General features: G+C 41.2%; 1 protein-coding gene and 1 long non-coding RNA gene across 2 annotated transcripts in view; one reads left to right on the top strand and one right to left on the bottom strand.

Annotated features, from left to right (window-relative positions):
* Positions 1-2,918, bottom strand: part of LOC135300717 (uncharacterized) — a 55,641-nt gene extending 52,723 nt beyond the window's left edge. The window contains exon 1 of the long non-coding RNA XR_010362492.1: positions 2,651-2,918. This is a non-coding gene — a long non-coding RNA (uncharacterized LOC135300717). The remainder of the gene's footprint in view (positions 1-2,650) is intronic.
* The window catches only part of NUAK1 (NUAK family kinase 1), a 46,467-nt gene extending 32,206 nt beyond the window's left edge, over positions 1-14,261 (top strand). The window contains exons 3-7 of the mRNA XM_064420448.1: positions 1,275-1,426; positions 2,709-2,774; positions 8,596-8,715; positions 9,006-9,138; positions 10,209-14,261. Coding sequence (XP_064276518.1) covers positions 1,275-1,426; positions 2,709-2,774; positions 8,596-8,715; positions 9,006-9,138; positions 10,209-11,362 — 1,625 coding nt within the window. The 3' untranslated portion in view covers positions 11,363-14,261. The remainder of the gene's footprint in view (positions 1-1,274; positions 1,427-2,708; positions 2,775-8,595; positions 8,716-9,005; positions 9,139-10,208) is intronic.
* Positions 14,262-14,534: the final 273 nt, after the last annotated feature.

Raw genomic sequence — 14,534 nt, forward strand, 5'->3', positions numbered from 1 at the left:
AAAGCTGAAGCTTAATTCTGGGGTTTTTTAATCACCAAAGACTACTGTCTGAGCTTTGATAAAGAGATATAAGAAGGCATCATTACAGTAGGGCTGGTCAAAACTAGCATCTGTTTGTAATAAACCCTTTAACCTTATTAATTTGTATACGTCTTGCTACCAGTATGACCAGGGCTGCCACAGATAAAAAGAAAAGGAAAATCACCATGTTTTCATATAACAGTGGCTACTTATGGCAGGTGCAGGAAGTTTCCAGTGGGTTGCAATGGATTTTCGCTGACAAAAAAGAACTATTTAGCAGCCAGGACATTACAGCAATTCCAGACTATTAACAGCCTGCTTTACTAGATTAAATATTAGTTATCTGCCACTCACAGCGAAGTCCTTGACAGCATGTGACACGGCATACTCTCAGCCCTGAAGGAGAGTCGGGCTGTGACGTGTATGAGATGATTTTCCTTGCTCTGCTTACGCTGGAATTGTGCATTGCTGCCGGCTCTGCGCAAGCGACAGAGGATGACAGCACGCAGTCTGTGACATGCAGTGGGACACATGGTAGGGGCAGGGGGTAAGGAAGCTTGAGGAAGAGTTGGTTGCATGAGACAGAGTACAGAGCCACACTGACAAGAGCTGTACTGTTCTGGAGGTGCTGCAGCCACAGCAAGCTCAGGTGTCCTACTATGCTGTCACACAGAGTTGGGATGGAGGAAGGCACATCCATCAATTGGATACTTTATGGATTTTGGTGGTAGGTGAAAGCCAACCAACAGTCATTGTAAGCCAAATGGCAATCCTGTATCAGTTACTGAAGACAAGAATTTATTATGCCTTCTATGAACCCTTTCCAAATGATATAAAGGCTCCTGTCTGCTTCTGTCCTCTGGCCTCAAGTGGGCTACTTGTAGAAGGAATTCTGTGCTGGAGCAGGAGCTGTTATTAATGTATTACTGGCACAAGTGTCCACACCTCACCTCACTAGGATAAGTTGACTTGACCACCTTGTGACCCCATATTATTTGAGACAAAGAGGTTCATGTAGCCATATGAAAGAGAGGATAAACTCAGCTTCCTTCTCTTGGTCTGAGATGTTGTAATCTTCCTCTGGTAAAAAGTAGCTTTGGAACTGGCTTTTTGCAGTGGGATTTGTTAGTACATCTTTCCAGCCCTCAGTGGTGGTCTAAGATCAGACATCCTGAGTCTTCTTTACTCTTTCAAGTGTCAGTTTTCAAATGTATTGAATCAACTGTGATGCTTTTTTCTTTTCTTCTGTGCAGTGTTTGAAAATAAAGATAAGATTGTGATCATCATGGAGTATGCAAGTAAGGGAGAGCTGTACGATTACATCAGTGAGAGGCGGCGATTAAGCGAAAGAGAGACAAGACACTTCTTCCGACAAATAGTCTCTGCTGTGCATTACTGCCACAAGGTGAGCAAAGGGTTTCACGGTGAAAAATGCTCTTTCAAGGCTGATTGCTGGCATATATTTCAAAGCATGTCTGAGGCAGCAGCATTCATTATTAAGCATCAGAGTACATGATTTTATCAGTGCAACAGGACATCTTCATTAAAAGCACTACACAGAACTAGTCCATTTTTAAAGACTAATCATGTTTTCCTGTGCTATGACAGATACCAGACACACCCTTACTTTAGGCCTACCTTGCATTTTTGCCTTTAAAATAATTCTCCTGACATTGAAAAACTCAGAAATTACAACATCAACTAAAGAAGGCATCCCATATAACCTCTACAGCATTAATGTTAATGCATTCAGAAAAATATTAGTTTGCAATTTGAATATACTAGTAAACAACTTTAGAATAGGAGATAATAATATATGAAAGAAAAAGCCAAGAGAAGGCTATGAGGTTCATGTGTGAGCTTTAGTATATACTCATTCTGGATAGGTAAAAGTAACTTTTCCAGATGTAGCAGGAAAGATACCATTTGCTAGTGACCTTATCCATCATGGTACCCACTTGGAATAACAAATGAAGTAATTAAATCCAAGGTAGGTGACTGGCTGTCGTGGACCTTTTATCCCTGTTATGAAACAACTGCATAGAGCCAAAACTTGCATGAGGCTAAAGGCAATGAGCAGCTAACACAATTTTAATTTAAATTCTTAAAACACTTAAGTCTCTACTTGAATACTGATAAAAATGGGATTTCTCAAAGTCCTCACTGCATAGTGCTGAAAAGCTGCAGTGCCATTCCTGATGCATTTAATTTTCCCAAGTTTCTGTAAAGAAGGCTCTGACCTAGACCCAGTCTGTTTGCTTCCATCCCTAACATTTTCAGTCCTCCGATCCACATCCACGTGGCTGCTCATTGAAGAAATGAGGGCTTTTGTAGGGGCTGACATCATTGACAGATATTGGTTTCTGGTGCCTGGGAGGAATATCCTGCTTTCACACAGTGGGGACAGGATCCAGGATGAAATTAAGTTCCGAAAAAACACCCCCAGCCCTCCGCCCCCCCACCCCCTGCTGTTTCAGAGTGTCTGTGGGAGGACAGATTCCAGTCATTCTTCCCTTAACCACACACCAAGTGACTAATACAGCGCCTGCCACTAGTGACTGGGCCATGAGTGTTATGACAGTGAAATCAGCCCTGAAATGTAGATGCAAAGACCACCCTGACAGCTCACCTTTAATTTTTCCAATATTTTCTCATGCTCTTCCCCGTTTTTTTCTTCCTTGTTTCAGAATGGTGTTGTCCACAGGGACCTAAAATTGGAAAACATTCTTCTTGATGACAATTTTAATATAAAGGTAGGATTCTTTTTCTCAGTTTCTCAGAATGGATTTGCATGTTTTATAAAATTTTTACCCAAGGTATTAGAAGAACCATTGTTATGGTAACAGCTGCTAAGCAACAGCATCTGGCAAGAGGCTCAGAGTTTTGGAGGTTGGGGGAAGACACCACTGATTCCCAGCAACACACACTAAATGAAGCTTTGCATACTTCGGAGGTGAAAGCCCTGTCCTGCCACGCAAAGGCCACAAATCCCAATGCAGTATCTACCCACTGGTAGAAAACAGCAGAGCATTTTGTGCAATCAGGTTTATTGTACAAATGATATTATTGCTGGCTGCTTCTGGGGCTAGGAAAAAACTGATCTGGTCTACAGGGTTCAAGTGCCTCCTGCAGAACAGTCTGAATGTTCTTTTGATCATGGCTGGAAAATAAGCAAATAGAGTTTCAAAATAAACCTAGTAAAGCACATGTGCTTCATTAGGAAATGGCCTTGGAACTTCAGACACAAACGTATACTTTGGATAGTGATGTCAGTGATGTCATTTCCATGCCTTTTCTCCCCAGTGAAACCATGAGAATGACCTTTTTTCCTGTCTTTTTCTTGTATTGTTTATAGCTGTAGCACAAAGTTAAATAATGCAGAGATTTAATTTCCAGAGTAATTTCCTATATATATCCTATCTATATTCCTCTATAAAATAAGTAATTTCCAGGTGGCTGAGCCTGTTTCACTTTCAACTTTGTTCTTCCTTGGGTTGCTGGATGTAAGAGTGGCTGGATGTGCTCATCCATGGACAAACAACCAGAGGGAGGAACACCAAAGAGTTTCTGTTGATGCTTGAGCATCCTTATTTAATTAAAAAAGTAATCAAGGAGCTACTTGCCTAGCCCAGTACCTAAATAGCCTGGGTCTTCCTTTTGTCTCCCCTGAAAGCCCTGGGGCTGTAGGCACTGGCTTCTGTGCTTCAGTGGAGAGACTGTGTTCATTTTGAGCTGATGTGCAATGGAAATGGAAAGTAACATGTGGTAGCTGCCATCTGTGTAACGCTGATGACAGAAGCTAACTTGAATCAGCTAGTGGATTAAAGGCACATAAATATGTGGTTTCCAAAAATAGTCTTACAGAAGGCCCATACAGTGCAATATTTAGATGTTTTGCTGTTAGCATGCAGCATTGGAGCAGACCTCCCCTCTCCTGTTTCTACAGGGACTCTGCAGCAGCCAGAGCCGTTCTCAGCAGTGCTGAAAACAAAACGTAGCCTTTCTAGGACATTGTATAAGAATCAGGCTTCCGCAGGCAGGATGACCTTTCTTTCCACATTACATGCCAAACTATCTTCCCAGCTAATCAGAGAATTCTTGAGAGAAAAGAGGAATTTGTGGAATTTGCTAGCTGTGGAGGGCTGGATCTGCACTGTGCTCCTCATATGCAAAACCAATCACTTCCTCAAGCCTCTGGGGAGCTGAGCTTTGTCAGACAGCTCTGCTCCTGCCCCTCTATCCTTTATGGGAGTTGTTCTCCTGTGGGTAGAGCGGAAGGATGGAGCAAGGACAGGTGGCTTTGTCTGGTCCACACCTGGAGCTGACCCAAGGGCTTCAGAAGCACAGATGCATTTCAGCTGCCATAGCGAGTGGCATTGCTGTGGAAGAAATGCAGGTAGCTCTACCTCCTCACTTACCTTCCAGTCATTTGGACGTACTTTTCTTGAGGGTTTCCCTTTCCTGACTTGCATTGTGTTTAAACTGCTGTAGGTATTTTTCATATTTCCAGCCTTTCCTCAGCTACATCTCTTCAATGTTAAGGCCTCTGAGCAGGCAAGGCTGCCTTGGCATGGGCAAGTGGCTTCTTGGCTGTCCCCTAGTCACTACTTGTGCAAAGGGTCTCATGAAACTGAAAAACAGACTGAACTCAGGAAGGTATTGATATTTCGTACATCTTACAGTCAGTAGTGTTAGAATTTGTATTGCTTCAAGAGGTGACTTCTGGTATGGTTTTTCTTTTTCTCTGTGCTCTCTTTTTCTAAACCTTGAGACTAAGGTCAGCTTTGAATACTTGGTGGTAAACATACAGCCACTATTTCCCTGATGCTGAAGCTTTGAATATGTTGCTGTGGTTTCTGTGTTACTTGCACAGGATTTTACTTCCCACTTTTTCTTTGTTTCACTAAACAGTAACCGTTGGCAAGGAAACACATATGGAACTGTAAATTATTTATTAGGAGTAAATTTATCAGGTCCTCATTCTGCGAGTATTTACATGTGGTTTGTTCAGGCAGAAAAAAATGCAGAGGTTTGGTATTGACTGAAGGCTTCAAATACTCAGGGAAAGGCATTTTCTAGAAATGGATTGATAGTCTTATCTGTACTTGTCTAGTATTTATATTTCATTCAGTGGATTACAAACACAAAATTGGTGGTTTGATTTTAAGAATGAGAAAATTAAAGGAATCTCTTTGTTCTTGGGTGCTATGTGCAATTAAATACATGTTTCTGATGAAGCCAGTGATCTATGCATTAGGATTTACAAAAACATGTCATAATAATGTGAAGAAAAAATAGGATGTTGTAAAAATGGATCCCTGTACAGCAGTTTCAACAATACTTTTAAATCAGGGAATAAAGAGGACAAGTAATCCATTAGAAATTATTCTCCAACCTAAAAGGGCCCCAGACCATTTTACTTGTTACTATACCAACTTGGAAACCATTCTTAAGCTTTAGATAATTAAATGAAGGTCATAAATGAGTGTGAAGACATAAGAAGGGGTTTGTTTTGTTTTTAAGAGTTGTGATGATGAATAAAAACCTCTGGAAGCAGAGTCATGTTAGAATACAGCAACAAGGAAACGCCAGTGTCTGGAAGCAACAAAAAGTACACATTTTGAAGAGTTCTGCATATCCACAGGCCAGAGTTGGAGTGCAATGAGAGGAAAAAGGTGATCCAATCTGGGGTGTATTACTAGCTTTTTCATGGACTTGTATACAGTACTATTTCCTGCAGACTTTTACTGAAAACCACTAAGTGCAGCAGACACAAATGAATCAAATCAGCTTTAAACACTTGTGAGACTGAACATCCTTGTTCACAGAAGGGATGAGGACAGTTCCTGGGCTGGAAATTGCAGCTAAATGAGATGTCTAGCAGAGGTTGACGTAACGGTATGATCAACCCCAATGTGACAGAAGAGTAGAACAATGCAAGTATAACAGTAACATGATCCTCCTAACTGCACATTCTCTTGGGCTGGTAAGGGGACACCAATCAGACTAACCACTAAAAACCCACAAGGGTTTTATATATACAGACTAAGTGTATGGAATTGGGATTTACTTCGCTGGAAGTCTCACCAACAGCACATATATTTCATTTGCTTTAAGAGACATAATTATTTCTCTATCTGCACTACAGAGAGACAGATTCTTAAGTGGGATAAAGCTGACAATTTCCATGAGTGTGAACTTAGTGGAATTTATATTCCACACTTCAACAATAACTTACATCTGTTTTAACACAGCTAACAATAAATTTGAAACATATACTCCGGAAGCAAGAGGAGTGGAAGTCCACTTTTCTGCTCCTCCCAATTTAGGAAGTTTTTTTGACTTTTTGGACTTAGTTCCATTTAAGTGCCAAGAACATGAAGTAATGTTGGCTTCTATTAATCTTGTTTTGGGGGGCATGACAATTTTAATGGGAAAAGCTGATAAACATCAGTCTGTGAGCATGGGAGTGGATTGTAACATAAATACTCTTTCCTGAATGGTCAGAATAAAACATGAATGTCCAAGTCTGAGAGTTTCTTAGAGTGAACAATGGTATGTATCCCTATATATATATATATATATATATATATATATATATATTCATGCACATCCACATGCATTTTATACATTCCATGGTGTTAAGGGAATGTATTTTCATAAGGAATCACACTGTGCAGTGTTTGTCCTTGTCTTAGCTGCATCCTGAACTAAAATAAAAATCAATGACCAGCACGAATTTTTAACACTGAAATGATCCCATTCTTCTCCTGATTGACAGGGCACACTTCATAAGGCTTAAAACCAACTTCCTGCAAGCCAGGCATAGTGACTTGATAAGAAAGTGGAATTTAAGGCAATTAAGTGCAATCTGAGACATGAGAATATGTTTGCAGACTGCAATTCTACACCAGCTGTTTTCAATGACATTCCAGCCATACAATGAAGACTTTACAAACCGCATTTATTTAAGGGTTGAATTTTCTGCTGTTGGTTGATAATACTCTGTCTGAGGGACTGAGTGAATTCAATCTATGAATGAACATGTTGAGATGAATTAAAATTAATGAACAGAAATCAGCTGCTCTTTGAGCAGGATGAATACAGATTGTCAGTGAAACACCTGCACAAGTAGAACATGAAAATAGGGAAGAGTGAAGCATGAAATCTCATATCTGACTTGTGACTTTTAAAATTGTGTAAAAAGGATATATAAAAAATTTGTATTTCTAACATGAAAGTATCTAACAACAATATATCTATTTATATCTGTTCATAAAACATATGTATGTTCCTGTTTTGGTCTCAGCTGTGTCATTTTTCAGTGTAACTGTACCAGTTGAGGTAGTAGAGACAAAGACTTTACCTCTTCCAAGAGTTCACTGAACATTATAATTCAACAGGTATTAGAGGCATTGGTGATACACATTTTAGAAAGACAAGAGTGAATTATGTTGCTGGCAAGTCCTTTTCTTTCCCACTCACTTTGTGTTTTCTTGAATTTTCTCTGGTGAAAATTCCTGGGATTTAATTTCTTTCTGGTAGAAAAGACATTAATAAGGTGAAGAAAACCCAGAGAAAACTCCTGTCTTTTATATCTACAATACCTTTTTCATGCCTGTGCTGCATGTCTTTTATGTAGGCATTATGTTGATTGTGGGCAATAAGGCAAGTATCTCTGGGAAGCAGAAACATTTGGGTTTTAAACAAGATGAAAATGAGATGGGTTGCCTTGTGCTAGACAAACAAAGAAAATGCAGAGGTTGTGGGAGTATTTAGTGTTGCTGTCCTCAGCCTTTGTTTTGTAAGAACAAGAACAGAGAACTGAAGTAAACAAAATATTTGGACCTGATCCTGCAATTCCTGCATGGGCAATATTCCCAATAGTCCCGAGGGAAGTTTTGTTTGTGTTGGGCAAGCCGGATTTGGGCCCATTGTTTCCAGTTAGGAACCAGACTTGTGTTTATTATCTCATGATAGACATCTCATGGGCTTAACAGCTCAGATTCCTCAGCCCCATGTCCCTGAATCTGGAGGAGTGAGTGACTGCCTCGCTTTGCCCCTCATTCAGGCGTGGCTACATTCCAGATGATTTAAAAAATCACTTTCTTCAGTAATGCTTAGCTTCTTGCAAGCTGCCTCCCTCCTCCTGTTGAATTTAAAGGTCGTGGCTTTTGGCTTGCATTTGTGTGATAAGAAGGGTGGTACTTTCTGCTTGCTTTCCTCTGGTATTAATCACTATACAAGATGAAGAGCAGTCAGTGGACAGCAGACTTCCCAGTATGGGATTGTCTTTGCAAGGATACATAATTCACCCAGGATAAAATTACCATCTGATACTTGTGCAGTTGTTGGCCTCTCTGTGAATGGACCCAAAGCATCCTTGTTCCTAATCAGGAGGACTTAACCTGAGAACCCTTCTTCTCTGAGGGATCTTTAGAGAGAAAAGTAAAATCCACATTGAGTTTTTCCTATGGCGGAGACAAATACATCTAATTCTTTCCTGATAAAGGATTTTTTGTTACTTTAAGATATCATTAATATTACAAATACCTTATGCAATTCTATTTACAGATTGCTGATTTTGGACTCTCCAACCTTTATCATAAAGACAAGTTTCTGCAGACCTTTTGTGGAAGCCCATTGTATGCTTCTCCTGAAATAGTTAATGGACGGCCTTACAGAGGCCCAGAGGTAAGAAGGGTCAGTTTTTCTGTGGTGATATGGGGATGATAATGTTCTTGAGAGGGAGTCTTAGTGCAAATGTTACTGTACATGTGAATTCACTTGGGTCTGTTCCGTATTTGAAGTTCTTAAGCTGCTTCTTGTTTACATTGCCTGTGGGTGGTTAGTGAGATGTCAGATACCATTTTGCCCAGCAGTAGGTGCAGCTGGACATGATGCTGCTCTTGTGGTGCTAATGGCATGGAGAAGGGCAGGGATCAACTTTCCTGGGCTTCACACATGTTGTGTCTGTATTTCAGGTTGACAGCTGGGCCCTCGGTGTATTGCTTTACACTCTGGTTTATGGAACGATGCCCTTTGATGGCTTTGATCACAAAAATCTCATCAGGCAGATCAGCAGTGGAGAATATCGTGAGCCAACACAGACCTCAGGTATGAAAAAGGAGGGAGAGCTATGTGCTGAGCTGACAGCCATTCAGAATGGAGCATTTGTTTGGCCCCTTCCAACATGTCATCTTAGAATGATGTACACCAAAAAAAAAAAAATCTCATTCTCCTCTGAGTTCATCTGCTATAAATTCCCATCTGGGTACAGCGCTTTCCAAAAGCCCTTTTGAAATTAAAGTTTTGTAGCAGATAGATTTTGTTGCCTTGGGGAGCTGTAATGAACTCCTTTAAGTAGATCTGTGGCAGTGGAAGGTCTGTTAGCTATTGGAAGTGGAATTGTTCAGACAAGCTGTAAACTGGTACAACATACTGGTACAGATCAGTCCTCTCATTACACTGTGGGCTACCACAAGCAGGGAGAGGGTGAATGGTCAGAGCCACACAGTCTCTTATTAAAGAAGGCAGGCCAAAATCTGAATTAATGCCACTGTGTTTACATCGGCTTCTAGGATAGCACATTAAGCAGTCACCTGACAGAAGAGTAGCAGCTAAGTCTGGCTCATTGATTATAATGACTCCTTCCAGCCTTAAATATCTACGCAAATATTATATTTAAATGAATATTTCTCTTGTTCTAGTTGTTTGCAATTCCTTTCAATTTTCTGTCTTCTCACTCTCTGTATGGAAATAAACCTTTACAATACACAGAAGACTACATTGTTTATGGAAAAAGTAAATACAGAAGCAATAATGTGTAGATAATTTAAAATACCGCAATTTTGTTTTATTTTCCTCCAAGTTTTGTCATTAGAGTCAATAGGTTGGTGACTTCCTTCAGTAATATGGAACTGTTCACTGTCTAATACAGTAAAAACATTAATTTATTGGATAGCCCAGAGTTAATTTTCCAGAGTGAATCATATTCTTTTGATAAAATAGTGCTCAGAGGCATTTTCCATCACTGACTGATGGCCCAAGTCTTGTTCCTTTTCACTATCTCTGTAGTATGGAGCATTATTTTTGCTCATTTGATTGTCTTTATGCTTTCAATTTAAACTGACAAACCTAAGAATGCCCATGTTCTAAAAATGTTACATGCCATTCTTTACCCATAGATGCTCGTGGTCTTATCAGGTGGATGCTGATGGTGAACCCTGAACGCCGAGCAACCATTGAAGACATTGCCAACCACTGGTGGGTTAACTGGGGCTACAAGAGCAGTGTCTGTGACTGTGATGCCATGAGGGACTCCGAGTCCCCGCTGCTGGCAAGGTTCATTGATTGGCATCACCGTTCTACTGGCCTCCAACCAGAGACTGATACCAAAATCAAGTGCCTTTCTAAGCCCAAAGGTCCTGAAGTCACACTAGAGAGACAAAGGTCTCTGAAAAAATCAAAAAAGGAAAATGACATTGCACAGTCCATCCAGGAAGGAGGAGCTGAAAATGCAACCAAACCGACCTCCAAGAGACCCAAAGGCATCCTGAAGAAAAGGAGCAACAGTGAACATCGCTCTCACAGTGCAGGTTTCATTGAAGGAGTTGTCAGCCCAGTGTTACCTTCTGCTTTTAAGATGGAGCAAGAGCTGTGTAGGACTGGTGTGGCCATTAAAAGTGTTGTAGAGGGAGAGGTAGCTGGCAAATATGGCACTAAGCAGTCTTCACTAATGCCAAAAAAAGGGATCTTAAAGAAGACTCAGCAGAGGGAGTCTGGCTATTACTCCTCTCCAGAAAGAAGTGAATCTTCTGAACTCTTGGACAATAATGATGAGACAGTAAACAGTGACACTTCTCCAGGGGTCACAGAGCCGTCCAGAAATGGGTCTTACAGCCATTCCTGCAGGCGTAAGGGCATCTTGAAACATAACAGTAAGTATTCTACCAACAGCACTGAACCTGCTTTGATTAGCCCTGACACACCAACGCTGGAGGCCATGGAAGAAATGGTCTTGCCTGGGGACGCATTACCTCGAAGTTACAGTCGCCCTTCCAGCGTAATTAGTGATGACAGTATTTTGTCCAGTGACTCATTTGATTTGCTGGATTTGCAAGAGAACAGGCCAAACAGGCAGAGAATACGGAGCTGTGTCTCTGCTGAAAATTTTCTCCAGATCCAAGACTTTGAAGGACTTCAGAACCGGCCACGGCCACAGTATCTAAAGCGTTACCGCAACCGTCTGGGGGACAGCAGTTTTTCTCTTCTCACAGACATGGATGATGTGACTCAGGTCTACAAGAAAGCCCTAGAGATCTGCAACAAGCTCAACTAGCAGAGGGAAGATGGAAGAGGGAGGGAAGGGAGTTATTATGTGTACCTTTATGATGGAGTAAGCCAGGTCACTGATTTGCTGACAATGGTAGGTTTTGATTCAGAGGAGCTGACTGTACCTACTTAGCTGAACTCCAAGTAAAGTTACCCCCAAGCCATCTCACACTTCTCTAATTTGTGTCCTCAAAATATTACCTACCTGACCAGAGAAAAACCTTTGGTCTTTGTATCTATGATGAAAGCACATCAGGAGCTAGTAGACAAAAGCATCAAGACCTGATGGCTCAAAGTCAAAGCTAGACAGAATTAAAACTGGAAGTGAGGGACACACATTTTGAGAGGTTTGTAATTAATATTAGATAAACTTTTTGAAGAGATGAGCTGAATTCTTCAAGTCAGATTTGGATGCCTTTTAGAACAAGAGGCTTTATGTCTTCCTGAAGTTATTTGTCTGGGTACAGTGATTGCTCAGTGGGAATCTTTGCCTTGCAATATGCAGGACACCAGGCAAAGTGATCACTTCCACCAGCGTGACCTGAGGGGTTCTGAACATGTTCTAAGGTAATTTGAGAGACTTGCCCCAGGAAAACCCCATGAGGTGTTTGTGGACAAGCAGTGGAGCAGGCATTCATATCTAGACCTCCCACCGTGACCAGACCTATTGCTCTTCAGTGAGTAGAAAGTTCTAAAATTGTTTCCAGCTACCAGCAAAAACAGAGACACAGAAATGATAATGGCAACTGGAAGGAATGGGTGTTATCAGCAGCTAAATTACCTTTTAAGGCATTTTAAACCATATGTTTAATCTGTGACTCTTTCAAAATGGCCAGCCAGATGAATGGCCAGACAAAGATGGATCTGACAAAGGGTCCCAAGGGTTAACTGACCCTCCAATCTAGAGTTCAGTCACTGTCAGCAAATGGTGCCACCTTGCTGCTAGCTTGTAGTATTTGGGGGTGACAGTAGTTTGCAACCAGAATGTTAGGTAAGGAAAAGGTTGTAGAATGTAGGAAATGGATAGAGGTCAGAAGGTTAATGGGAAGATGCCTTTCTGCACATGAAAATGTTTCTAGGTTGGTGTTAATGGAGCAGAAAGAATTGAATAATGAAATGATAACAGTAGATTTAATAACAGAGTTAGCATAAAGTTGTGGGCCTGCCTCTTTCTAGTATAGCTGGTACTGAGTGTGCAATGATACCAGTTTGAAAAAAACAAAAGGATATGTGTTTGTGTTCTCAGACATATCCAGCTATCCAGACCGAAGGCTTCAACTCCCATAAAGGTACCACATGGGTCTACTGGATTACCTGAATGTAAGCCTATGTCAGAAAGGCACTGTGTGTTTGACAGGCCTGGGCAAACTGGAATCTTCAGGCCCATTTCAGTTTCATTTCCATGAGCACATAGCCCCTGGCTTTCTTGGAAGTGCACTGGTGTGATTAAATCACAGGTTTCAGCTGGTGATGTCAAATGATCCACAGCTGCAAAACTTGTATCCACACTCATACCCAGAGCAGGGGGGCATGGGGCAAGTTCCGGTCTCACTCCTGCCCTGTAACTGGAACTGAAAGCAGAGTTTGACCCACTGTGTCCCAGATTGTAGAGATGGTGCAGAAACAGAATAGAGTTCCTCTGGGGATTCCTTGGGAATTGGGAATAAGTCCGTATATCATTGGCATCTGGGACAGGGAGCTATTTCACTTGCAGATTCCTTTTATTCAGTGTGTCATGGTACTTAAGTCTGCTGGTTCCTCCTAGAAATCAAGTGGGCTACCTAGCATAAAGATGAACCAGCCTGAGTTTCCTAAATAATTTAATCTGTGGAGAGCCTTTACCTTTTGCTTATCCACTTACACTGGACCAAATTTGACTCTGAAATATACATCATCAATACCATCAAATCTCTCAGAGATGTACTCGCAGGTGGTCAAGTGAAATTTGACCCACTGTCGTTTGCTCAGGAAGGGCAACTGCAGGTCTACAGATGTGTACCTCTCTGTATGATATTCAGACATCTCATCTTCTCTCACAAGCCCTGCATGTGCTCTTTTACCCCGTCCCAAACCAGCACCCTATTTTGCAGTGTGTTGATTTAACAGGTTTGCTGTGGTGCATTTTAAAACAACTCAACATAGCCTCCATGGCCTTTCTGAAAAAAGGGTGGATGTGCCTTGCAGCCACGTCTTCTAACTCATGACCTGGGGTGTAAGAGCTGCATCCTCAGCTGGTGTAGTCAGTGCTGTCCTGTGCAGTGCTGTCCAGTGCATCACACCTTCCCTGCACATCTGGCACTAAACCTTGAGCGGAGTTACAGACGTTTCAGGACGAAGGGAAGGGAGCTCAGCTGGCCATGACAGGGAAGGAGGAGCACTTTGAAGGCTCCTATCTCTGAGGCTTTTGCCCAGGCCTGCTTCCTTGTGTACAAATGTGAATGAGTGAGTGACTGCTTGCTGCCAAACTGGAAATGTTATGTAGGGGTTTACTGGCATGTTACTGGCATGTTACATGTTTACTGGCATGTTATCATTCCTAGAAGAGAAGAAAAAAAAACTTGACTGCACATTGTTACTATTAGTGTTGTGATTCTTATTTAATTTTTTTTGTAATACAAAGTCAACTTTTTTATTTGATTTTGTCTTTTTTTTTATTTATTGGTCTGAAAGCCATTTCAAAGTTATAATAATATATTTGGTGTAATTTAATTGGTGCAACATTATTTTACAGCTCCGGCCAAAATTGTTTGGTGTTATTTTTTGGGGTTTCTTTGTTTTGTTTCTCCCAATCCTTGATTGGTTTGAGCTCTACGAGGCACACAGGGAAAAACGCTGGATAATCACCCGAAGTGTTTGTATTTTTAATCTGATACTGTTTTTTATTAAATAAAATGAAATTACTGTAACTGTGAAGAGTCTCTCCCCTTTTTCACTGTACATCAGCATGAGCTAATGCCAAATGGTAATGAACTTGTCATGCAGAAATACAGCAGCATCTCAGCACTTTGTACCAAGTTGTTTATGCAAACCTCCTTGGCTCATTTGTGCATTTGAATATAATGTGGGTGGCCACAGAGACTCCCTTGCTGTGAAGTATTTGGCACTGCAAAGCACACAGAGCTTTCAGCTCTAAAAAAGTTTGGTGGAGAACTGGCTGGGGGTTTTCTGTTGACGATAAA

This window comes from Passer domesticus, chromosome 5, assembly GCF_036417665.1.
Source record: "Passer domesticus isolate bPasDom1 chromosome 5, bPasDom1.hap1, whole genome shotgun sequence".
Taxonomy (NCBI): Eukaryota; Metazoa; Chordata; class Aves; order Passeriformes; family Passeridae; genus Passer; species Passer domesticus.